This window comes from Penicillium arizonense (assembly GCF_001773325.1).
Source record: "Penicillium arizonense strain CBS 141311 chromosome Unknown PENARI_contig004, whole genome shotgun sequence".
In the NCBI taxonomy this organism is placed as follows: domain Eukaryota; kingdom Fungi; phylum Ascomycota; class Eurotiomycetes; order Eurotiales; family Aspergillaceae; genus Penicillium; species Penicillium arizonense.
Window position 1 is genome coordinate 1,170,224 of NW_019173281.1, and position 25,186 is coordinate 1,195,409.

The window sequence follows — 25,186 nt, forward strand, 5'->3', positions numbered from 1 at the left end:
CTTCAAACAATATCAAGTTTCATATGCCTCATAATGTCTAGCTTTCTCTTTAGCCTAAGCACGATCTCTCTTTGAATCGAACTCTTTGGATCAACGAGTGAAGTCCGAACTTTGGCCGATGTTCTGGACTATCAAAATCTATTCCGGCCTTCTGCATACTGGCATCATGTAACAGGTAGTGTCCTTGGCTCTGTGGTTACAGATACAGAGCGCGTATGGTGTTAGTCGAAGAGGAGCGACTTTGTTGATTGACGATTAGAGGTGTAACTTCAACACGGGGAATATCATACAAGGAGAGGAGATTGTGAAAGGTCAAGCCGAGCAGAAGACAAGAAGCAGGGAAAAGGGGGAGGGGTGGAGGAAATAAAACAAAGAAATGAGAGCAAACTAAAAGTAACCCGGCCCGGGGAAGTACAAGGGGTAATCAACATATCTGGGGCACCTCAGATATGTAATATCCTTTACAGCACTTGTCAAGGATGATGGCCGGACCCACCCTAGAGCTTGCATACATGGAAGGACCGTCACACTGCGGGATCCTTCATACAATGCTTTTAATGTTCTATCCACTGAGCCAACCAGGGGGTGATTGCTAGACATACTATTAGACCTGGTCATGTCGGTGACCTGTTTCCTGATTCAGCAGGTGGGTCTACCATATTCCTTGACAGCCACCTACTCAAATATAGTCTCGGTGATCATGTCCTCCAAAACTGAGGAATGGGTGTTCTATGAGCTCACGGGCGCTTTTCCTCTCTGCCGGAACCCAAGTGAGCATATCCCTAGCAAATGACAAGAATAGCTCCTTTTCCTCGCCTTTGAGTGATGGAACCGTGTCTTCCAATTTCCGAGTTGGTATCAGTTGCTTGTGGAGAAACTCGCCTGGTGAAGAAATGGATTAGTACACACTTATCTAGCGTCTACTGTCTCGGGGACTGGAGTTAACAAACCTTCTTCGTCAAAGTGAGGGCCGCAAAAAATCTCTCGGATATTTTTACAAGGTCTTCCTGGCTCGAGGGTAATGGGATAGTCAAATTCATGCTGCGAGAAATAGTTCGACCTTTCGATTACTTCCTTCGGCGGTGGACCGAATAAGGCTATCATCTCAGCTAGATGTGACGCGGAATTGTAGTCGCTGTTGGGATGTTCAACTTGGGTGAATAGCTCTGCGCCTTCAATGATATTCCACAGCTGAGTGTACGACAGATGAGGAGGTAGGTAAAAAGCAGCCATAGGAGTGTGCACCACTCACCAGAACACCAAAGTTCCAAATATCCGTACTGTAATTCCAGCCGTACCCTAAGATGACTTCGGGCGAGCGGTAGTAGTTTGGCTGGATAGGATCGAGCAATACCTCTCCGATCTTTGATTTGTCGTCTGGGTGACATTCGGGGAGCGTTTTGGCAGCTCCAAAATCAGTGATCTTGGGCATGATATTCTGGGCATCTTCAGGGTATAAGCTTCCAAAATTGTTGTGACAGCGGTAAAGGATGCGGCCAGTTGTTGGATCATTCTTGTATGACATAGGCGTATCGATGACGGCTCTCTTGATGAATCTAGGAAGAACTTTCTCATTCTCGAAAGTCATCATGATATTTTCGAGCTTCAAATCTGAAATTGTCAATCCTTTTAGCTGTGCAAGCACACTTGGAAACGCCAGAGATTCCATACCGGTATGAATAACCCTGCATTCGGCATGCAAATACTCCAGACCTAAAAGAAGGCAAGTGATATATGCCTTCGCAATGGGAAGAGGAATCTTCCTGCCTGTAAAGTGCTCCTGGAAGCGAAGCATGGTTTCTCGTTGAGGCTCATAGATCAGACATAAATGCGGATTCTGTTCCGAGCTTGGAATTTCAAAGTGCCCATGGCAAGGTCGTATGAAGTACCAGCCTCGATGCGACAAATTTTGCTGCGTAATTTGCTCCTCGAGAGCCCGCTGACTTTCATTCCTGCTCCGACTGCCGTTGTTCAGAATCTTCAATGTCACAGTTTCCTCTTGATCTCCCTCTCTAGGTGGGATTGGATATTAGCCTTTGGTCGGATTTTCAGGAGAGTCCGCACATACGCTCTCATATTCCGTGCCAGCCATACTGTTGATCCTACTCCCCAACCCAACTTTGTCAACAGCTGGAATTGGTTGCCGAGAATCTCCCCGGGACGCGCAGGGTAGAAGTGTTGAGCGTTTTCTTTGTACCCGGGCCACTTCTCTTCGTCGACGATTTGATGTTGGGGTAGGGAAAACAAGGGACCAGCTTGCGGAAGCTGAATTGGATGCGCAGCAATTGAAGCAAAAGCGCGCTTCGTGACACGCGTCGATGACCGTAGTCCGATCATCTTGGGATGGACGGTTCGGGTGGAACTGCGGCCCCACTTGAGGCTTAAACAAAGTACAGAGTGAAAGATTATTATGGTAGATGCGGTGAAATGTGTACACTGGGAATCAGTACAGATAATCTAGGCTCGCAGTCCAGGTCGGGCTTCAAATTGCCCAGTGGAAAAGGAGACCCTTACTAAGCTTTGTTGTTGTGAGAGCCGGATCTGGCAGGAGCCTTGTTTCTGAGGCTCTCAAACATAAGTCTGACTAACTTACATCACAGTTTGTATAACATTAGCCTCTCGGAATTTCAAACACGCCAAAACGTATGTTTATTAAGTTACGTGTTAATATCCAACAAGTTTGAACAGAATACTAAAGGCCCTTCTCTTCTTCAATCCGACTACCTGACTGACTTGAGTATAGTTCCCTTGCCGTGGGGGCTTTGGTAAAATATCACTCGTGAGAGACACCAGATCACCCCAACTGATGAGATAGACAGAATGAACTTTCTTTTTCCACACTCAACTATATGGTCGTGATGAGGACTCCCCGAAGAAGAAGGGAAGTCAATATGGCGGAGTTCGTTCCAGAAGTCACCCGGAGACATTCGATCATGTGAAGCTGCTTACCACCTTACCATCCTCTGAAAAAAAGACCTCATGTATCCTGTTGAACGGGAATGAGCGCGCCTTTCTTGGCTTTTGTGGAATGCTTGAAAATGGGATGCCTCCCTACTGGCCATCTCAAAGCTATTTCCGACGCTGTTATATGCCGTATTTCAAAATTGACTGCCAATGGTGTGTATGAGATTTATTACCATATACATGACAGGAGTAAAGCAGTCTGACGATATGTTCCTAAACATCTCTGTTCCAATTGTTTGTGTAAATACGCTGCGTGAGCCCAATTTCGGATTCTAGCCACAACAGCAACCTACTCCGTAAATGTATATAGTTTACATATTTACTACCTGTTGTGTACCTTTCCATATGCTGCATGACTTCTCCGCCCCACGACAGGGCCACTGGGGCCAAAGCGTCCCACTGCACGGCCTAGAGAGGATCTTTGGTCATGTTGAAAATATGCATTTGATATCTTAGTTAAATTCCTGGAAAATCTCCGTTTATGGACAGCTAATGACAAAATTTAAGCGTATACATGTATACCTTACAACTTTCTTACTAGTATATTACTAGAAAAGATTGGCATGACAAGGACTACTTCGCGGCCTATGTGAAGGGTGCAGAACTAGCGTCTCATAGCTCAGTGCAGTATGGCTTAGACACATTGTTTTACATGGGGGCCAGAAAGCGGATCGCCCCGAAGTTGTATTTGTCCAAGTTCAGTACAGCTCTCCATTCAAGACATTATAGTGGGGTTCTCATATTATATCATGCCATACATGCATGGCCCTCGGAGGTCCCATAGGAGTGAGTACGTATCAAGCAAAATAGATCAATAAGTTACCCAGAATTGATGTATTAATCTACCCCTTCTCCACTTTGAACGACATTGTTTTCTAGATTCGCGTGATGCCTCGGCATGCTTTCCATCGAAGGATTTGATATAAGGAAACTCTGCATCCAGCAGATACCAGTATCCCTAATGGTACCTACTTCTCATAATTGAAACGCGAGTCTGTTCGTAAATCGAGGTACATGTGTTCTCAGACGAAGCAATCATTAAAGTCACCATTTTTCTTTTCGAGGTTGAAGATGCAACATCTTAACCTTAGCTTGATGGGAGACCTCAGAGTCCAACAAAAGCCATGAGGCTAAGAGCTGTTCCAAAAAGTCCAGTTGTTAGCTCAGTTGACTTGCCGGCTGAGTTCGGAGTCGACGACGCAGCATTCGAGCTAGTAGAACTGCCTGTGGCAGACGCAGTTCCACTCATAGAGGTGAATGACATATTTCCGCTGCCTGAAGCAGTACTAGGAGAAGTCGAGCTGGTAGAGTTGGATGTTGCGGAGGGAGAGGAGGCAATAGCATCATACGTGGTCGAGGTAAAAGAGCACTGGCGGACAAGATCATTGGCATCTACATGATTTAGCACATCTGTAATTCCTTCTCACTAGGACAACATACCGTTGTTCTTGCCGTCTTTGCTATACGTATCAAGGCAAGCAGCGCAGTCTGGAACACTCTTCGATGCGCGGGGATCGTTACAGACACATTTCATCTCAGCCGCATCGTCGTTACTGGCCTTCTTGTCGCAAGTGGAAGTTAGGCTGACAACAGGGGCGCAGACGTCCTTGCACTGGGACGGGATATCACTTGAATCCACATCTTGAGCCACGACAGACGCAGCAAGGGCTAGCACGGAGAAGATAAAGAACGAACGCATTGTGATCAATCAACTAAGCACGTTTAAGTGTGGTTTGTTCGGACAGTGAATTTTTTTCGGCGAAGAAAAGTATTTATAAGTAACTGCCGTTAGAGCTCCCTCATTTCTGGACCATCGCTGTTGATCATCCAAGGCACCGGCTTTTTAGACATTAAAGTTGTTAAAAATAACTTCAAACTTTAAGCAGCTGTCCCGTTCGATCATAGAGGAAATGTGCCGCGTGCCTATAGGTGTCTATGCAAATTACGAGTTTTCAGTTGCCTAGCAATACTTTCTCTATAAAAATGATCGTCATTGCCACATAACGCTAACGTAATAGATTTCAAGTCGCCTAGCAATACTATCTATAGAAAATGATCGACATTGTCGCATGACGTAATATAAATGTGTTCTAGTGGGCAGGTCGACTCGACCAACCAGAAGATTATGCCAAGTATGCGCTGTGATCTCAGTACGAAAATGCTCTGGCCAGTACAACATGCGCATGGTGTCACACCAGAGCACTTAGTCCTAGGTCAAACGCAAATTTAAGCTGATAACTGACCTTGACTCGCTTCCTTCCGACAGTCTGTACAGGCAAGTTAGACTTTTGTTCGGTGTCAAGAGGAGGAAGCTTCGTTTAGTCGAGCACGAGCTGGAAGTAGAGGGCGAAGGGACACGTCTCCTAGCATCTTTTGTAAACAGGAAGTATAGTCAAATCCATGATAGGAATAGATAATAAGAAGACCATTTGTAAATTGAGAGAACGTGAAACCGTCGGATTTTATGAATCTTAAATACTGTGCCCGGATTCATTTCTTTGTTTACCAACTAGTGAGGGGCCTTGGGGAATCTGTTTTCGAATATTGCTATATGTGCTATATCACTCAGCGATGGGCCAGAGTAGATGAATTCATCCATCTATCCATGCATCCATGCTATACCTGCTGTATGCCTCGTAAATCTATCTATTATCATCTATCTCATCCGCTTCTAGCCCGCACAATATGTGCTCTTGGCTCTTAGCCACTCGCCATAAAACCACAAGAGCACCGGAGCCATGGTTCCTAGGCCTAGGCTCACAAATCCTAACAAGCTATTACCCCATCCCAGCCCCAAACTCTTATATAGACTGTCTGCAAAGAGGGGGAAAGCAAACCCAGCTATTGTCCGCACAAATGCCGCTGCACCCGTCGCGCTAGCTGCGTATCGTGAGTAGGCATCTACGACATATGTCTGCGCACACTGGAAAGATATGATTAACCCAAAAGCAAATATTGCGGCACCAACATTGGGCACAATCCAATGGGTCTTATTCTGCGCCGTCCAACCGTAGATGAAGAGGCCTAATGGGACCAAGAAACCACCTGGCACCATCAGGGGAACGCGAAATTCGGGTCGACCATCGTGTTTATAGTGCCTTTTTAGACGCATATATATCTTGAAGGGGAGTCAGTACTTGATTCAGGTGTATAGTTGAGGAACGCACCATGTCAAGGACACGACCGCAGAATTGTAACCCTAGCACAAACCCAATCCCAAGAGAGAGGTAGTTTAAACTGGCGGTGCCGGTGTCTTCTCGGTAAACCACCTCCCACACCATGGGAAAAGATGCCAACCTGGATTTATTGAGCCATTTGTAACGTCCATATTTGACACTTGCACTTACACAAGATACATGAGTCCATACTGGTAGCCTCGATATAATGCAAGGGCCTGGATTGCCGGCTGTGTGAAAAGCATCCTGAGTGGCCGAACCAGATTCTTCCGCAGCTCCTGGCCAAATGTGCGATCGGGGCTGTCGTATTCGGTGTGAAGCTTATCATTTCCGGTTTCTTTCTGTAACTTTCTTCTCTTCGTCGCCAAGATCGTCGGTGCGTAGGTCTCACTCAAAAAGCAAAAAGCCAGAACCTGGACCACGGCATCTGCAATAGAGACAATCCAAAAGATCCATCGCCACGACATATACTGGGTCAGATACCCGCCAGCTAACAAGTAAGGCTCCAGTTAGCATGATTGCCTTTCTTGACAATATATTACATATTCCTCTCACCTATTGGACCTACTGCCGGCCCTAAAAACGGCATCAAACTATAGAGTGCGGTTGCTGCTCCTCGTTCTTCCTTTCGCCAGCAGTCACTTAAAACGCCACCTCCAATCTATTTGCGGTCATCAGCCTATTGAGGACATTAATGGAAACCGAGATATCAACTGACCGCCTGTGGCGCACTGCCTCCGAAGCCACTGAGGAATCGAAAAGCAAACATCTGTCCCGGGGACGTGGCAAATCCACAAACAATATTGAAGATAAGATAGAACATGTTCGCGGACTGCAATATCACCACGCGCCCATACATTTCAGAGAGAGGAGCAATGATAAAAGGGCCAAGGGCGTAGGCGAGAAGGAATATCGACATCATCAGGTACTGCTCCGTTTCCGACTTCACCTTGAGATCGGAGGCCATGGAATCTAGCGCAGGCGCGACCATCGTAGAGGACACTGGGGATATGAATGTAAAGCATGACACAAGAAAAGTTGCCGTCCATTTTTTTGCACGACTCCAGTTGAGAGGGTTGGATAGATCGTTGGGGCCTGACCAGGTGACCTGCTTCCATCAGCGATTTGGTCAAGGACATCATCCCTAATAGCCTTACTAGACAAACATTGTCAGGGGTCAGTAGGCCCGGCTCGGGGTCTCTGTCTGATGAGGAAAGCTTCTGTGACGATAATAAGATTTTATTGTCTTTATCGTCATGTTCGCTGGCGGAATGCGCCATGTCGACTGCTACTGTTAGGTCGAGGAAAATTCCGAACGGCAAAATAGAGTGCGCTGGAGTTAATGCAATATCGATGCTCACAATAAATGGCTGCCAGCCTTTCTTATCTTGTGCTGTCTATCCATCACAACTCCTGAAAATGGAGATCGTCAGGATACTCCATTGATAGTCGTCTTTTTATGAGATGCCAAAAAAAGATTCTTTTGCCAAGAATTTCGGGACGAGGCCAGTCTAGCCTGGGATTCATCAGTAGCGATGGATCTCATTCACTTAAAGCGCAGAAGGAGGGTTACTGGAGGGTTACGTAAATGGAATGCATATCATTACTGGATCAACGCATAAAGTTTAGGCAACATTTTAATACTTAGTTCGGGGAGCTCAATGTTACTCGGATCAAGGAGGCAGTGCTCGGACTGAAGCCGAACGATCTTTGTACACGCTGATGATTAGGATATCAATTTCTCTGAATGATGCTTAGCCTTTTGCTCATGTGGGGCCTTTTGACACGCGCGCTCCGTCTCGATAGCTAAACCTCAATGGGAAATTGTGCACGTGTCCCTGGCGATTGGTGATAAGATAGCCAATTGATGCCAAAATTGGCCAGAATCATATTAGTCCGAATCCGCACCGTGACCTTCTGTGGTCCTTTGTGCTCCTCGTTGGAGAGGACTCTGCGCAGCAATCCATTATGTTTCATATTCGAGGCAGAATTCCAGATCGCGGAATGATTCCGGCTCAGGTACATTGCAAGCCCCGCCATCGATTCATGCTTCTTGATTGACTTGCGGTGGGTCGTCTAGAAGCCAGCATAGTGTCGATCCCTACGATAACGACTCTGTACTAACTAGACGTGCCGGGTCCATAAAAGAAGAAAAGTTAAGCGTTTCGATGTAGCTTAGCTTGTTCCAGGCAACCCCATATTCAATTTTAGAAACCCACGGCTCTTGTTATAGCCTTCCATTTTCTTCGTACGTTCGGTGGAGGCTGTGGCCGGAACTATCGAGATATGGCCCCAGACACCCCAGTTGACGACCAGCAGTAGTAGAGATGAAGGTTAAGTAAAATTAGTAACAGAAAGAACAATGGGATAATGGGAGAAGGGGTGTAAAGACAGACGAAGCAGCAAGGACCGAGTGGATCTCAGACTGGAGTGCCATATAAGAAGGATGCAGCATCGCCGATACATAGGTATTTTTCCTGTGGCAGGCATCATCGACAGACATTCAACTTCTTTTACTCCAGATCTCTTCTCTTGCTTTTCATCTTTTATCGTACCTCCTTCCATATCAATCAACATGAGAGTCCTCGTCTGTCCTTCTGGCTTCAAGGGCAGCATCAATTCACATACTGCAGCAGACTGTATCGAGGAAGGCATCCTGCGTGCTATACCAACCGCAGCTGTCCGAAAGGTTCCACTGGCTGATGGTGGCGAAGGCTTTGCCCGCGCGTTAGTGGATGCTACCGGAGGCCAAATTCGCAGAGTCCATGTCACGGGTCCCACTGGATATCTCATTTCCTCGTACTACGGAATCCTTGGAGACGAGCCGAAAACAGCAGTTGTTGAGATTGCCGCAGCCGCTGGACTCAGTCTGGTACCCCCGAGCTGTCGAAACCCTTGCATCACAACTAGTTTTGGCGTCGGTCAACTCATTGCTGCTGCATTGGAGGAAGATGTGCGACGCATTATTGTTGGATGTGGTGATTCTGGGACGAGCGATGGCGGCGCAGGTATGCTTCAAGCCCTCGGAGCACGACTGATTGATATCAATGGAAATGAGCTCCCGCAGGCAGGTGGAGGTGAGCCCTTAGTCTCACTTGCGGATATCGATCTCTCGGGCATCGACTCACGCCTGAAGAAGGTCCGCATTGAGGTCGTTTGCAACTGGCAAAATATCCTCTGCGGGTTATACGGTGTGGCCCACGTCTATGGACCCCAGAAAGGTGCAAATCCTCAGGAAACAGAGATTTTGGCAACAGCTTTGGATGTGTATGCCTCTGTTGCTGAGCGAATGATTGGACAAAGCGTTTCTAATGCCCCTGGTAGCGGTGCATCGGGAGGCCTAGGGACAGGGCTCCTTCTCATTGGAGCAGAGCTACGCCCACGATATGAAGCCATCATGCAGTATTTCAACATCGACAGCTTATTCGATGACTGTGATTTGATTATCACCGCAGAAGGGGCAATCGATTACCAGACTCCGAGAGGAAAGATCCCAGCCGAGGTCGCAATGAGGGCCAGGAAATACGGGAAGCCAGTGATTGTGTTGGCTGGGTCTATAGGAGACAATGCAGATGCAAACTATGATGTTGGCATCAATGCATATGTATCTATCTTGCAGCGACCATCAACCTTGCACGAGGCTATCGAGGGAGCAGAACGACTATTGATGGAGAGTGCAGAGGGAGCAATGCGAATGGTGATGGTGGGAAGAACGCTGAATGGCAGCTTTGTGAATAAGACCAAGTAATATTGACCACCATAACGATGACAATAGACATGACGAGTCAGCCACTGCTCTTTCATAGATCGGAAGACTAGAGTTTCATACTTAGGTTAGGCAGCTTTCAGGACCAGAAGAAAACAGATAAAGAGAGCATTGAGACACGGCAACGGTTCCTACGGTCTTAAAGAGGTACATAGATTGCCACATGTTGTAATTTGGAGAAAGTAACAAATCCGGACTCTAGATACAATTGAACTAAATTCTCACTGCCTAGATGTTTTTTGGAAGAGAAGTAGAAATCAAGAGATCAAACTTCCACCCACACAGATCGTTTCATCGCGATATTGCCGCAGCTTAGCAAATAATCCGGGTATCCGAGCCATGAATAGGGCCCATCATCAGCGCCTCCACGATCTCACCCTTGATCCCGACCCCCCGTCCTGGACGCAGCACAACTAGAGCATTGGCCTTGGCAAGGCTGCCTATGCGCGGGCTGGGCTGGCCTATAGCATCAACACCAGTGCTCGTAGCATATAGTCGGCCGTCCGAGCGAGAGCCCGTCACGACAGCACGGTGGTACTCGGTGCGTTTGGGGTCGAGATGGAAGTGGTGGGTCAGAACGACAGCGACGCGAGGTAGTCCTAGCTGCGGCGCAATCCACGGCTTAGTGACAATAGCCTGGGAGCTCTCGCCTAGGCCGGCAAGTTTGTGCAGGGAAGATAGGACGAAGAGGTTTAGAGTGAGCAGCGCCGAGGACGGGGTTCCGGGGAGTGAAAATAGCAGCTTTGAGGTGTGGTGTTCCTGCTGGGCGTCTTTGGCAGCTGCATCGGTCTCAGTAGCCTTGAGGGTTACCGTCGCGAAGGTAGTGCTCATGCCGGGCTTCATAAAGACGCGGTCGAAGTGAATGGTGCCACCGAGCGAGCGCTCAATGATAGTATTGTAGTCTATATTGCCCACTGATAAGCCGCCAGTGGTCACGAGCACGTCAACGCTGGAGGATACACGGCCTATGCCGCGTAAGGATACATGTAGACTGTGTTCGAGGCTAGACGATGGGTCGCGGGCGATACCAAGATCCACGGTCTCAAAACCCCACGAGGCTAGGCAGGATAAGAGGGATGGACGGTTAGAATCGCGGATCTGGCCACCGACGAGGGTGCAGGGGTCGGAATGCTCCACGAGCTCGTCGCCGATACTGAGGACGCCCACCCGGGGCTTTTTAAATATCTTAACGGTTCGGGTGCCCGTGGCAGCAAGCAGACCTATTTCAGCCGGGGAGATGAGATCTCCACGAGCAAGGATCTTTGAGTTAAGGCCGATGTCGCTACCGGGCTCGCGGACGTTTTCACCTGGGACGATATCATCGGCCAGGATTTCGACCACTGCTTCTTCTTGGCCATCTATGGTTGAAGATGCGGTGTCCTCGACCATAACTACAGCGTTGGCATTAGGAGGGAGGGGCGCGCCGACGGTAACTCTAGCAACGGTTCTTGGTTTTAGGGGGTCTAAGGCTCCGCTCACCTTGCCATGAGCGAATGACGCTATAAGGAAAACGCCTTTAGTGGATTTGCCTTCTTCGACAGTGATAGCGTAGCCGTCGATGATGCTGGAACGGTATGCTGGTACCAACTCGGCGGCGTAGATGTCTTCGGCAATAACTGAGCCGATAATGGAAGTGGTCACAGGGGTATCCACCTCAGTGGATGCAGGGGTTCGCTCGCTAATTATGCGGAGTGCTTCCTCTACGGAGGCCATGGGACGGGCATAATTGGGGCAGCGCCGATCGGTGCCCTCGGCGACGCCTTTGGGTTTGGATTGAGACTTGTCTGAGGGAGATATGTGTTCTTTCTGGATGCCATGGTCATGGGCATGTTGGTGATGGTGTTGAAGTTGAGGGCTAATAGTGACACCGGTTTCATTCTGTACTCTCTTGATGCCACTAGTATGTAAGAGGCGCGAGTTCTGCAGGAAGGCATGAGGGAGGAGTTTCAGAACTGCTTCAAGGTTCTCCATGGCTCCTTTGGGGTATCCTGGTAAAGTGATAATCAAAGACTTCTCACGAATACCACCAATCGGTCTGGCTATCTTTGTGGCTAGACGGGGATCAGCTGCGGTGTACAGAGTAGAGTGGGCGATATGGCTGCTATCATCTCACATGGAGTAACTTTCAAAGTCTCGGCGACCATGTCATGGCTAGACAGGTGTTATACTTAGCGGGGTTCCAAGCCATAGATGCCAGTATGTACACTCACAATAGGTTCGGGACGTGGCGATGAATCAAGGTAGTGACGGCCTAGGGTGATATCCTTAGCACACGAGAACCAGGTGGCCAACTAAATCCCAACGAATCTCCTCACCTCGGGTGTATTGTCTTTGACTCCGAAGCCTGTCGTAGAACTAAGCAAAACCAGATCATACCAATAGGAGCCATCAGACCAGTCGCAAACTGCTTGCTGGATTTGGGATATATTGTTCGGAACGATGCGAATTGCAGGGGGTTCCCATTTACCCTCCCTGGCCAAAATGGGCGCAAGAGCCCCAGCTGTGCGGTCTAAAGTGGGATCCTCGGATGCCGTATCAGAAATGATTAGAATGGCAGTCTTTCGTTTCGGTTCCATTGCGTTAAGAGATGGGTTCCAAAAGTGTAGAAAGGTACATGAGGCCTTTTAAGCCACGAAGAACTGGGATGCGGCGAAATTTGGGGTGGTGAGGTTACAAAGCTCTCTCGCTAGTAGATAATCCGTGCTAGATTTATTCTATTATCTCTAGTGTGCCATGTTACTTTTTCATCGAGTCGAATGAACCAATTGATCTGTAGGCGAGCTGCATTTGTGGCCATTAAGCGACCTTCGGATTCGAAAACATAAAACTAACTGCGGCCATTCATGACTTGATATCTCAGTCACCATTTTATTGTGCAATGTGCTTACGGATAGTTCCATTCGTAGTATATCCAGTCTGTTTTGATGGTTTTCATTTATCCCTGATGAAAAACACATCTGATCGACCAAATCATATAGAAGATCGTGTAATATAATAATTTTTACGCTCCATGTACAAATTGAATTATCAAGAGGTATGCAAATTGGTTATTTATCCTCGAATCTACTCAAACTAGCTCCTTGTTCTTGAGGGACGAAGTTGTAATTCATCGGATCCAAGTATTTGTTCTCGGATTCGCAGCTCGCTTAATGACCCAGGGCTCGCTTAATGTCCATATGTGCAGGTCGATCACGGGCCACGGTAAGATGGCGAGGGGATTTCTCATGTTGGAGTTTGTTTAATGCCAATACTTGTTCCTCGTTTGTGGCAAGACGCTATTTAGGTGAGGACTTCGAAAATCATCCACCAAGCAATCTCTGTCTTCGCTGTCATCTTCATGGTTGACTCCGCATATGCGCTAGTGTCCTCACTATTCAGCCGCTTCAATGTTCCGTGGGGCTTACAGGTGACCACCCCAATGGTTTAATGCCCTACGCTATCACGAGCTCGCGTCTATCACAAAGGTACACATTGTATTGGATTTAAGTGTCACACTAATAAACATCATGGGTCTCAAGGTGACGAGAGCACAAGAAATGACAGACGATCTGGAATTCCTCAAATTAGTGGATTGAGCGATTGCCACCAATTTGGGAGTGGGAAATTATCCAATATATCCCTTCCACGATGCCCTCGTCTCTTCTCAGTGTCCGATAAGTTCGGTGCCTATATCACTAGAGTCATACAGTTTCATGTGCAACGTAGAATATATTTCAGGCTTGAGTCCAGCAGCTTTCGCTATTGCTGCAGGAACAATTTATCTTCTCGTGATCCCCGAGGCCAGATCTCCTTTCAATATTCAACACTAGACTATCATCATTGGATGATCCCCGATCGTTGACGGCGACGGAACCAGATATGCAAGAACAAAAAGACGACAACGCCCACCGCTAGCATCGCAGAAATGACAGAAAATCCCATAATATACTTAGGGCTATCATCTTTTGGAAACAGGTACTGTGTATTCTGGGTTAGCCTTGTGTCCAAAAAGAGAAGACGACTTAGTGAGAGACGTACTGATCCGTAGATCTGTGCTAAATTACCCAGCGCATTCACCATAGCCAAAGCAACACCTCGGGCCTGGGGGTGCATCCCAGCAAAGGCAGAAGAGGCATAGGCCAGTGTACCTCCATTAGTGGCCCAAAGGCCGGATGCCATGAGAATCAGGAGAACGTACCGAGCCGTGAAGTTATACACAGTACAGACAACAATCGAACATATCAGGGCAAACGTCAGCCAGCTGGCAATAATGAGGCCACGCCAATTTGGCACTTGGTCACTATAGTAGGATGTGACACCGGTGGCGATGAATGCCACGCCATAAATTGGCACAGTCAATAAGTTAATCTTTTTAGTGGATGCGCTTCCGAAGAGTCCTTCTACAAGGGTAGGGTAGAAGTAAGTGAGGGTGCTCGAACCGACGATGACCTGTAGAGAATGGGCTGTTTAGTGAAGTGAAGGACAGAGGCCAAAAAGGGGGCCAACGAACCATATATCCAATCACGAACGCCCAGGTTCGACGGTCTTGGCAAGCCACCCTACAAGCACCCAAGCTACTTAGATGCTCGCTATCATGGGTGGTAGCGGTGACATTATCAAGAGCAAGGCGTGCGACAGCGATCTTCTTTTCGCGCTCGGAGAGACGTCGTGAGGTCGCGGGGAAATCAGGAAGAATAAAGAGGGAAATGATAGCGAAACCGATAGTGGCAGCGCCTTCAATAATAAACAGCCATCGCCAACCACGAATACCATGAACACCCTCAAGGCCATCGACAATACCGGCAGCAATCAGGCCACCAAAGGCGCCCGATAGAACGGCCGCCGATATAAAAACACCGAACCTCTTCGACTGCTCGGTTTGCTTGTACCATGATGACAGGAGAAGTATCACACCAGGGGCAAAGCCGGCCTCGACACATCCAAGTATAACTCGAAGAACTACCAGATGGGTGAAGCTTTTGACAACAGCCATCACGCAAGTCAATGTACCCCAGAGAATCATGATTGATGGGAGAAAAATGGATGGTCGGGATTTGCCCAGAGCAAGACTGCAAGAAAAGGGCAGTTAGTGGTCGAAATCTGAGGATGAGGACTGAGATCGGATTGTCTTACTTGCTAGGCACCTCGAAAACCACATATCCGACGAAGAAAACAACCAGGGCAATCGAGTATTGGTTGGATGTCAAGTTGAGATCCAGTTCCATGCCAGAAATCTTTGCATTGCCGATACTGTAAATGAACGCCCGTTACCACCCTAACAGAGTATACAGCCTTTATCTTTAACGTGTTCTCACTTACTTTGTTCTGTCCAGGTAGGAAAGGAGGTACATGACCCAGATAGTGGGCAGGAGGGTAAGGTCGATCTTTCTCACCAAAGCCCTTTCCTCTTCGGTGGTAAACGAGACACCCTCGGTGGTATTCACATTCTCAATCTCATGAGAGGAGACGTCCTTCAGTTGACTCTCAAAGTCGGCAGAGTCCATGATGGCTTGTTGGAAAAGCTGAAGGTGAAGATGGTAAAGGAAAAAATTCCACTTTGAACATTAAGCTCCTTACAGGATGTTTATGTTCCACACCCTGCCCAGGATATACAAGCTACGGCTGTTGGACTCGAGGAAACCCCGGCTTTTGGCTCATCAATCATGCTCCGGATTTACCATATCCACCTCCACAACTTCGTGAGCGCCACTTCCCGCTCTCCGCATACTGGGGAACAGTATGCGATTGGCGCGTGGGGGTCGTATCGAGGCCAACATGGAGCCTCTCATCAGCGCCAATCATGCCCCCTGAATTTATCGCACTAATATTTCGGGATTCGCGGAAGCCTATATATTCCGCGGTCTGATCACCCCATGGTGAGTCAACACTGAAACCGCGTCATTGAACGGCATACTCACAGAAACATTCAATAAGGAGGACAGGAGTGCAGAAAGACCAGCAGATGGCAAGAAAAGCAGGTTACATTTAAGAAAGACAAAATAATTTCCATCGCAGGGTGCTAGATACTAATTTAAGGTGGTATAGCTCATAAGGAGAATAAACTTTTTCTTTCTCTGTTGTAACTAGTGTGCAAGATGTAGTTCGGGAGCAAAACTGTACGAGTGGGTATGCAGAAGAAGTTGGAGAGTACAAAAAGTTAGAGAGGTGCAAAGGCGGTTGGAGTGGTAAGGAGAGGCTCCAATGTCTGGAACTCGCTATCTTTCTTGCGTAGTTTAACTCGATCACGGTCGTCGCACTGGGCCGACGCGCCTCGATGCGAGAGAAATCAGTGGATAAGGCTCGCTTCGAAGGCCCCGGACTGTCTAAAGACTGTTGATTGGTTACTTTATTCTCAAGGAAAAGAACCATTGGTCAGTCTCGGGTAGCAGCTCTCGGCAATGCGTGTGCAGGGATCTTTGAACTGCCCCATTCGTCAATAGAGCTGCGCGACTCCAGTATATTGAGCTCGTCTGTACGCTTTTAGGCGATATTGGTGTCGTTTGGCTGAACGAAATCTCATGGCAGACTTAAAACGGCACCCTCCCAGCACAATGGCTTATCAATCCTTTGATACTCCCTAGTTCTTACAACAAACAAACGCATTTTGAAATATGCCTCCAAGTATACACGACATAGTCACAGGCGTCCCTGTTGCCAAGAACGATGGCAATGGCACCGATGCAGCAACACCACCCCAAGTGACATCCGATGCATCACCTGCCTTCCTAGACACGCAGCCAGGTCCAGATCACGACTGGAGAATCACCTTGAAAGACAAGGTTATCGCCATCACTGGTGCCAACAGAGGCATTGGACTAGCAATAGCAGAGGTCTGTCTAGCCAATGAGGCAGCAGCCGTCTTCAGCTTGGATGTGTTCGAACCCAGCGAAGAGTTTGCCGCCCTGCAAAAGGCCAATGCAAAGCGGCTATACTACGTCCACTGCGACGTCACCTCCGAGGAGAGTGTCAACTCCGCGATCGACGCTGTCATCTCCACACGAGGGGCGGTGCACGGCTTCATCGCAAACGCCGGCATGACAAAGCATCAGCCGGCGCTGGACTTTAGCCGCGCCCAGCTGGACCAACTGTTCAATCTCAACGTGTTTGGCGCCTACTTCTGCGCTACTGCTGTTGCGCGCCGGTTCATTGATCTTGGAATCAAGGGATCCATTGTCTTCACTGCTTCCATGACATCCTATCGGCCCAACCGCGCGGCGCCCTCGGCTCCCTACGGAGCTACTAAAGGTGCCGTGCGGAATATGACACATACCCTGGCTATGGAGTGGGCCAAGCATGGGATCCGTGTCAACTCAATTTCGCCTGGCTTTATTAAGACGGCTATGACATACTTTGTGGATCAAGCTCCGGACTGGAACCTCAAGATGCAATACTATGGCGGCATGCCTAGATTAGCGGACCCGAAGGAGCTTGGTGGAGCCTACGTGTACCTGCTTTCTGATGGTGCGTCTTACACTAGTGGAATTGATATTCCGGTTGCTGGTATTGTTGGGGCGTGGTGAGAGTCTTGATGTCGTGATAACGGTGAAAGAGATGATCCCCCAGATGATGTTTAGAAGGCTACTTAGGGGCAATTAGAGCAACAATGATATCCTTGTTTGTACTCAAACTCAGTCCATGGAAAACCCGTGCTGGACTGAGCTCAGTTACACTGATCTTATTATACATTGCGCCGTATGAAATAATCTAGTCGGGAGAATTCTTCCTCGTCTCTGTTTGAAATATTTCTTGTTACAAGTCATTCCAGCCAGACCTTTTCGAGTTTAGCAAGGAGCCCTCTACCAGGAAATTTGCTAATCCTCAGCATTCTCTCTAAAGTACGGAGCAGCTCGCGTTGCATCTCAAGCGACCGAACAAACTGGCCAACTTCATTTTGTTAGTATGGACCGCAACAAAATCAGAGAGAGACATTTACCTCCAAACAGAGCCTGTACGTTAACAAAGGCTATTGCTGATTCATGTTCCTGGCACGCATTGGCGATGCCGCAGACCACCTTAACGCTTTCACTTAGCTGCTTGTCGCGGAGGCAGTAGGCGTTGAGACCACCCATCGTGGGTTGATTCAGAAGCACAGTGGCCCTTGCAAAATGGTACATCTGCATAGCGCCTGCATGGCTAGGCGGGTGAATCCAGACAGGCGGAAACACAGCATCTGAGCCGGGATCCGTGACGACAGTGACCGGCTGGTAAGAAGCGGGGAGCACACGATACCAGTCATCGAGTGCGCAGAGAAGCCTGTCACCCTCCTGGATTCTGTGTCTTGGATCCTTATTTGGCGACATCTCATCCGAAGCGGCATATTTTACACACTTGCCGCAGATGTAGACTATCCTTGCTGCAAGCTCATCTGAGTCGAGCTCCTCGAGGCTTTTGCGAGCACGCCAGAAGGTAAGCGTTGGCCGCCCCGTCTGAAAAGCCGCCCAAATGTCCTGCCGGAGCCAAGCCCACCACACGGCTCGCCTCAAGCCGTCCGCGGATTCGCCATCATTGTCCTGAGACCGTTGTATCCAGAAGGAGCCTCGCAGGTGTTGCTCCCAGTCACCGCTAGTCGAGGCGTTGTCGGCATCAAACATCTCATACGTACTGATCATGGTGGCTGTTGCCAGAATCTCTCTGGATTCCGCATAGGAAGGATAGAGCAATGTCTGCGAGAGATATTGAAGCGTTTCATAATAATACTGTGTAGCCAAGTGTGCTGGATCTTGTTTTGACGGCAAGTTGGTCGCTGCTGCTAGCGAGGTTGGGGTATGTGCATTTTCATCTGATACATGCATCAGACCGAGAGACATGTGCTTAGCCCCAACTGCGAGTATCGACTTCAGGAGCCCTGTGTTTCGCAGTGAAAGATGGGGAACGACATTAGTAAAATGCTGAGCGGGATCAAACAAGTCTAGGATTGGCCCAACAACTTCGATATAGTAACGAAAGAAAGTGAGGTCGAGTGCCGATAATTCTATCCTACTCGCTGTGTTCCAAGGCTGGAGTAATTGGCGGCAATCTGGTATGGCGGTTTCGATCCCATTCTCTCGATGTTCCAGAGCAGGTTGCTGTTGCGCAGATTGCCTCTTTGCTTGCTCGGGGTGAGCCCCAGGGTATCCAGGGGCTGGGGACTGTCTGCGCGAGAGGGCAATTTCGGGGAATTTCCATCGTGGGTCGCCCGTCGACGCGTCATTGAGTCGTTGGATGTTGCTGATAGCATCCCGTGCCAGCAGGTCGAACCACTCCCCCGGAGATATGTTGAGCAAGGCTATCTGGCTAGGTGGAAGTGGAGAACCCAAGAAGCCGGAGTCAAGGCCGGACAGACTCTGGTCGTTGGCTTTATCCAAACTGTCATTCTGCAATGTTTCATTTGAGGCGCTGTGGTGGTGTGGCACGGAGACTCCAGCTGGGGCTGAGCAGGTAGCCTGAAAGTAGGGCGCTGGGCCGGAGCTCGGCTGCTCCTCTGGAGCGACGCCTAAATCGCTGATACCGTTTCGTCCAACACATACCTCCTCAGTCCTCTCCCCTCTTGAATCTGATTGTGCCCGTGGGGACTCATAGTCGGCACCGGGTTCGGTTGCATGTCGCTGGTCATTTACCTGGGCATATCGACAGATACGATCTGACTTGGAGCACCGTACGCATGTGGGCTTGCCATCGTCGCACTTCACGCGTCGTTCCCTGCAAGTGAGGCTTCTGAGCATGTAAGCGAGGTTGACGCTCGCTTAGGGGGCATTCGAAACTGACTGACCATCCTGTCCTGGTTCTCAGTCCCCGGGCCCGAGATAGTCTGATGCGGCGACGTCGGGTCCCTGTAGCGGTTCCTTCAGCTTTTTCTCGTGTGGTGCTAGTAACTTCCATCAGGGAGACATCTATGGGTGGACTTCGTCTCGAAGGCCATTAAATATTCCCCGGAATTCATTACCCCGCTTGACCCACTTGGTGCCCCGGGGGGATTTTGAGGTTACTTGGAAGTTTGAAATTGGACTATTTTGTTTCTCGACCAAGAGTGCACTCAGACCCATGAGCTGTCAGTGGCAAAATATACTCATCTAAGCGATGCCAGTTTGACAACGGCCATTGATAAGCCCGACGCACTATAGCCGTACTCATCGGATCACCAGTTATGCATAATGGGAGTGCACGTTCAACAACTGCCGCGGCAGCAAACAGACTAATTATGAGGAGTCCATTCTTCGCCGTGAATGGTATTGCAGAAAAGGTTGCCGGTTGGTTCTCGAGGCGAGGGCCACTGGCCTCGCCCGACCACCATAGCCACCCTTCGGCAATAGCGCGTTAGGCAAACTGGCAGCTTTACAGATTAAACTTTCTGGCATCGATTAATTGACATTATCAGGGATTGGGTGATCCGCAACTTCGTTTCGATCCCAAACACCCACGACCAAGTAATTAAGTATCGTTCCAAGGCATTGCATGTCGGACACGCGATGGCTGTGGATTGATGTCTTGAGTATAAGAACTGGCTATCCACTCCGACTTCTGCCGCCAGCCTTTAGCAGCTATTCATCATCAAGTGTTATTCTCGAGCAAATCTTTCCGGTCTTAGAGTTGACCCTTACACCATGGCACCTGCGCTGGAACTCCTCGAGAAGCCCGTCGAGTATTTGCCGGTGAAGGCAGTCTCGGCCATCAGTACCAGGGCTTCTGCTACTGTTTTGGCTAATGATATTAAATTGGAAAACACAGAGAAGCATCAGCGGGTCATGAATGTCTTTCGGGCCTTCATCGCTGATCTCTGCCAGCAATACGGTGAAGGTCACGCTGGGTAAATCGACAACCTCTTCATGGATTTCCTTTTTCACAGTGTATCGCTGACGGAACCTCGCTACAGATCCCCCATGGGTATGGCTGCCATTGGTATTGCCCTATACAAGTATGTCATGAAGTACTCTCCAGGTAACTGCAACTACTTCAACCGGGACCGCTTTGTTCTTTCAAATGGTATGTACTCTGTATCCCTTCAGCTGTCCACAGGAGCAAAGGGACATGTGATTTATCTAGTATCATAGGTCATGCCTGCCTGTGGCAGTACCTCTTTATGCACCTTGTTGGCGTCGAGAGTATGACACTCGAGCAGCTGAAGTCTTACCACTCCTCAAAGCTCGACTCACTCTGCCCCGGCCACCCCGAGATTGAGAACGAGGGCGTGGAGGTCACTACTGGGCCCCTCGGCCAGGGCCTTGCTAATGCTGTTGGCCTTGCTATGGCCACTAAGAACCTTGCCGCGACTTATAACAAGCCTGGTCATGAGCTAGTGAATAACATGACATGGTGCATGGTGGGCGACGCCTGCCTTCAGGAAGGTGTCGGTCTCGAGGCTCTCTCCCTCGCCGGTCATTGGAAGCTAAACAATCTCTGTGTCATGTTCGACAATAACGCGGTTACGTGTGACGGAACTGCAGACGTTGCCAACACTGAGGATATCAACGCCAAGATGCGCGCTACAGGTTTCAACGTCGTAGACGTGTACAACGGGGACTCAGATGTTGCCGGTATGTCTCAGAGCTTCTCTTAGCTTAGTGGTGATAGCTCGGCTAATGTTCATCAGCTGTCACAAGCGCTCTTGTGGCCGCTCGATCGAGCGAGAAGCCCACCTTCATTAACATTCGCACCACGATTGGCTTCGGATCTGCCAAGGCCGGCACCGCCGACGTACACGGAGCTGCACTTGGAGTGGACGAAGTGGCCAACGTCAAGAGGTTATTCGGTCTCGATCCTGACAAGCATTTCCACATCCCCCAGGACGTCTACGAGTTCTTCAGTGACATACCCGGTCGTGGTGAGGCACACGAAGCGGGCTGGCAAAAGGCCCTAGCAAAGTATCAGGAAGTGAACCCCGTACTTGCGGCTGAATTTGCGCTCCGTGTGGCGGGAAAGATGCCCGAAGACTGGACCAAATGCATTCCTCGCAAGGAAGACCAGCCTACTGCACCAACGGCCTCCCGAAAGTCAGCCGGCGTAGTAACCAACGCCCTTGGAGGCAATATCAATTCATTCTTGATCGGCACAGCAGATCTCACTCCCTCGTGCAATGTCGCCTACGAAAACAAAGTTGACTTCCAGTCTGTGAGTATATTGTGTTCAGTCTTCCCTTGTCGCCCCCAAACCAGGGTGTTAATGTAGTACTAGCCCGAACTCCGAACAGCTTGCGGACTGAATGGAAACTATAGCGGTCGATATATCCACTACGGTATCCGCGAGCATGCCATGTGTGCCATTTCCAACGGGCTGGCCGCCTTCAACAAAGGCACTTTTATCCCCATGACAAGCACGTACTTCGTCTTCCATTTGTACGCGGCTGCCGCTGTACGCATGGCCGCTCTTCAAGGCCTCCAGCAAATCCACATCGCCACCCACGACAGCATTGGCGTTGGCGAGAACGGACCTACGCACCAGCCCATAGCCGTCGCTGCCCTCTACCGCGCTATGCCTAATGTTCTTTATATCCGACCCTGCGACGCAGAAGAAGTAGCCGGTGCCTACATCGCCGCCATCCAGGCCACGGAGACGCCCACCATTATCTCCCTTTCCCGACAGAGCCTGACCCAGTACCCTCAATACTCCTCACGTGAGGGTACAATTAAGGGCGCGTACGTCTTCACCGAGGCCGAGGGCGGTGATTTCGATGTAACCTTAATCGGAGTCGGCTCCGAGATGGGCTTCGCGATGCAGACTAGGGAACTACTTCTTAAGAACCATGGCATCAGGTCACGAGTGGTTTCTTTCCCTTGCACTAGGCTTTTTGAGCAGCAGTCACGGGAGTACAAGCATTCAGTCTTGAAGCCACGCGCTGGAAAGCCCACTGTCGTTATCGAGGCGTACCCATCTAACGGGTGGGAGCGCTATGCTGATGCTTCGGTGTCGATGAATAGCTTTGGAAAGAGTCTTCCCTCGAAGGAGACATATGAGCATTTTGGATTTGCTCCGGAGAGTATCGCCCCTAAAGTCAAGGAGCTAGTGGAGGAAGTCAGGCGGGACGGCATTGGAATCCTGAGGGGTGACTTTAGAGATTTTAACGGTGGTCTGCGGATTGGCTTTGGGCATTAGAAGACATTATGGCACCTACGAATGATTTTTATACCGGACGAAGACATTTATACGCAATGACATGCCTTTAATAGATCACAAGAAGTTTCTAGAGGCCCCAGATAAACGACCACGCTCTAGATTCCCTATCTATAATTGGTATCTAGTTCTGTCACAAAAGCTTCCCCGCGATTATTGGACGATGGGAGCTGGGTGCTAGGTAAAGAGCCTTGCATGGGCCGAAGTGGTCACAGGCGTGAGACATCCATAAGCCGAAATTGTTTGAGCCTCGACTACCAAATAGACGGCAGATCTCCACCCGAGAGCCGGGAGAGTCGCTTTTCGCTAAATTGGAAACACTCAGGCAATCCAGTCTCATCCCAGGTCTTTCCAAGAACAAGCTTAGCGATTCCCGGGGCACACGTGAATATCCTCGCCATACCTAGTTCTGGTTAGCCTTGTTAATGTTAAAAAAGATTGGATGGAGATTAGACCCACCATGGCCGTTGAAGCCGGCGCAGATATATTGTCCTGGCAAAGATTCAATCGCACCAACAAACGGAACAGAGTCCGTGGTCATTGCGATTATTCCCGTCCAAGCATGATCCAAGCCTTCGCCGTGCATAGTAGTGTCAGGCACATAATCAGGAAACATTTCACCAAAACTGCGTAAAGCATCCTGGACAATTTCCTCGTTATATCGGGTATCGTCGGTGCTTAAACGACCAGCAATTGTCTCTGGGCTTAATGTCGGATTTGATCGTGATACGCCAAGCACCAATGTGCCATCTGCTTGTCGCTGGATGAGCGAATAGAAATGGTGAAGACTGTAGCGGAGCGAGAAAGTGCTCCGCAACGCTTGATCTCCACAAAATGCTGGGGTCGGGATGATAGAATGGGCCTGCGCACGGTTTGGGCGCATATATGGATCCAAGTGCGGAAGTAAAAGGGCTGCGTGGGCATTCGTGCAGTGAATGACTTTCTCCGCTGTTATTACTCCACGCGGGGTGTGCACATCCCACAGTCCGGAAGACGAGCTGACTTTGACTTCAGTGGCAGGACAGAAGGTGAACAGTTTTGCTCCCTTGGATATCACAGTTTGAAGGAGGAATTGTGCGAGCTTTGCTGGGTGACTCGAACCTGCTGGCCATTCATATGCGGCAATTGCTCCAGGAACTTTGGTCTTTTGTTGAGCATCTCTGCCTTCGTAGAACTTGATATACGAAGTATCACCTCCTGCTTTTTTGAAAGATTCTAGACTCTCTTTCTCATAAGCCGCAAACTCAGGAGTCATGCAAACATCGAACGTTGTTGTTAAATTGAAGTCGCAGGGCACATTGTGCTTGGTGACAAACTCGTCCACTCTCTGAAGGACCAGTCGCTCATCTTGTATTATCTTTAAGGCTTGTTCCTCTCCGTGAACTTTGGAGTATGCACTAAAGCCTCGGAATGCATCTAGCATGATTCGAAATCAGAAATGTTCTCAACCAAGGACGAATGCCACAAACCTGGTCGGACATGTCCAGCATTACGCGAACTTGCTCCGCTTGCTGCTTCCCGTGCCTCGAGAATGACGATGTCCTCTCCCTTGACTCCTCCTTCAATCAGCTCGAAAGCAGTCAAGCTGCCTGATATTCCGGAGCCGACGACAACATACTTGGAATTCGATGGAACCTTCGCATCCTTGTTCGCATGCAAATGTGGAAATGCCCGAGTCGTTCGTTGCCAATAACTCAAACAAGGGGTTTGATTCGGCAGGCTACGGCTGCTGCCCTCCTTTTGACTTAAAGGTGACATTGCTGCTAATGACAGACTACAACCGTCGGATCCCTGTTTCCCGGTATATATAAGTGACTCAACGTTAAATGTCAGTTATTCCGCGTTGGCCGTTGTCGGCGTTGAGAGAGAGTTCACCTTGAGTCGCCGGTGCGGGGAATAATCCCCTATCGCGGACATCGCCCGGTCCCAAGCCCGACTGGGAGGAGCTTTGCTCTTTTCCGCGCCAATCATAGGTGATGATTTGGAGACTAAGCTCATCCTTAAAGAAAAGTGGAGAGTCGCGGACGCCAGGAAGGTGTTGGGGGTGTCTATCTCGCTATCTAACAGCTCCGGCCTCCCTCCGAGGTTACTCCACCCTCTAAGGAATGCAACTATTGGTGCTATGCTTCAACGTTATCACCATTTAGTCTAACATGTAACATGCTTTCCCTCGGATCTGCACCCGATTCTACCCCGGACGTGGCTATCTTTTATCTGC

At 49.2% G+C, this 25,186-nt stretch overlaps 10 protein-coding genes across 10 annotated transcripts; 3 read left to right on the forward strand and 7 right to left on the reverse strand.

Annotated features, from left to right (window-relative positions):
* Nucleotides 1-679: 679 nt before the first annotated feature.
* Nucleotides 680-2,076, reverse strand: PENARI_c004G08085 (uncharacterized protein; the record flags this gene model as incomplete). Its single annotated transcript, XM_022629273.1, has 4 exons — nt 680-882; nt 951-1,191; nt 1,253-2,012; nt 2,069-2,076. The coding sequence occupies 4 exons, from the start codon at nt 2,074-2,076 to the stop codon at nt 680-682; spliced, it is 1,212 nt and encodes a 403-aa protein (XP_022491115.1).
* Nucleotides 2,077-4,069: 1,993 nt separating this feature from the next.
* PENARI_c004G02645 (uncharacterized protein) lies at nt 4,070-4,663 on the reverse strand (the record flags this gene model as incomplete). The annotated part of the gene is made up of 2 exons (XM_022628993.1): nt 4,070-4,356; nt 4,405-4,663. The coding sequence occupies 2 exons, from the start codon at nt 4,661-4,663 to the stop codon at nt 4,070-4,072; spliced, it is 546 nt and encodes a 181-aa protein (XP_022490829.1).
* Nucleotides 4,664-6,307: 1,644 nt separating this feature from the next.
* Nucleotides 6,308-7,131, reverse strand: PENARI_c004G05436 (uncharacterized protein; the record flags this gene model as incomplete). Its single annotated transcript, XM_022629139.1, has 3 exons — nt 6,308-6,630; nt 6,696-6,801; nt 6,859-7,131. 3 exons carry the CDS (start codon nt 7,129-7,131, stop codon nt 6,308-6,310), a joined length of 702 nt encoding a protein of 233 aa, XP_022490735.1.
* A 1,584-nt stretch (nt 7,132-8,715) lies between these two features.
* Nucleotides 8,716-9,888, forward strand: PENARI_c004G00146 (glycerate kinase family protein; the record flags this gene model as incomplete). The annotated part of the gene is made up of 1 exon (XM_022628870.1): nt 8,716-9,888. One exon carries the CDS (start codon nt 8,716-8,718, stop codon nt 9,886-9,888), a length of 1,173 nt encoding a protein of 390 aa, XP_022491108.1.
* Nucleotides 9,889-10,218: 330 nt separating this feature from the next.
* PENARI_c004G12351 (uncharacterized protein) lies at nt 10,219-12,482 on the reverse strand (the record flags this gene model as incomplete). The annotated part of the gene is made up of 4 exons (XM_022629505.1): nt 10,219-11,957; nt 12,020-12,057; nt 12,117-12,157; nt 12,222-12,482. The coding sequence occupies 4 exons, from the start codon at nt 12,480-12,482 to the stop codon at nt 10,219-10,221; spliced, it is 2,079 nt and encodes a 692-aa protein (XP_022491144.1).
* Nucleotides 12,483-13,834: 1,352 nt separating this feature from the next.
* PENARI_c004G03681 (uncharacterized protein) lies at nt 13,835-15,389 on the reverse strand (the record flags this gene model as incomplete). The annotated part of the gene is made up of 5 exons (XM_022629043.1): nt 13,835-13,840; nt 13,924-14,334; nt 14,396-14,954; nt 15,019-15,135; nt 15,205-15,389. 5 exons carry the CDS (start codon nt 15,387-15,389, stop codon nt 13,835-13,837), a joined length of 1,278 nt encoding a protein of 425 aa, XP_022490658.1.
* A 1,107-nt stretch (nt 15,390-16,496) lies between these two features.
* PENARI_c004G09274 (uncharacterized protein) lies at nt 16,497-17,405 on the forward strand (the record flags this gene model as incomplete). Its single annotated transcript, XM_022629336.1, has 1 exon — nt 16,497-17,405. The coding sequence occupies one exon, from the start codon at nt 16,497-16,499 to the stop codon at nt 17,403-17,405; it is 909 nt and encodes a 302-aa protein (XP_022491128.1).
* A 50-nt stretch (nt 17,406-17,455) lies between these two features.
* On the reverse strand, nt 17,456-19,586 carry PENARI_c004G04967 (Zn(II)2Cys6 transcription factor; the record flags this gene model as incomplete). The annotated part of the gene is made up of 3 exons (XM_022629116.1): nt 17,456-17,463; nt 17,725-17,769; nt 17,819-19,586. 3 exons carry the CDS (start codon nt 19,584-19,586, stop codon nt 17,456-17,458), a joined length of 1,821 nt encoding a protein of 606 aa, XP_022490983.1.
* Nucleotides 19,587-20,465: 879 nt separating this feature from the next.
* PENARI_c004G01503 (transketolase family protein) lies at nt 20,466-22,950 on the forward strand (the record flags this gene model as incomplete). The annotated part of the gene is made up of 5 exons (XM_022628941.1): nt 20,466-20,668; nt 20,735-20,844; nt 20,913-21,395; nt 21,452-21,969; nt 22,033-22,950. 5 exons carry the CDS (start codon nt 20,466-20,468, stop codon nt 22,948-22,950), a joined length of 2,232 nt encoding a protein of 743 aa, XP_022491062.1.
* Nucleotides 22,951-23,371: 421 nt separating this feature from the next.
* PENARI_c004G07583 (NAD(P)/FAD-dependent oxidoreductase) lies at nt 23,372-24,726 on the reverse strand (the record flags this gene model as incomplete). The annotated part of the gene is made up of 2 exons (XM_022629242.1): nt 23,372-24,384; nt 24,438-24,726. 2 exons carry the CDS (start codon nt 24,724-24,726, stop codon nt 23,372-23,374), a joined length of 1,302 nt encoding a protein of 433 aa, XP_022491217.1.
* Between the last annotated feature and the right edge of the window lie 460 nt (nt 24,727-25,186).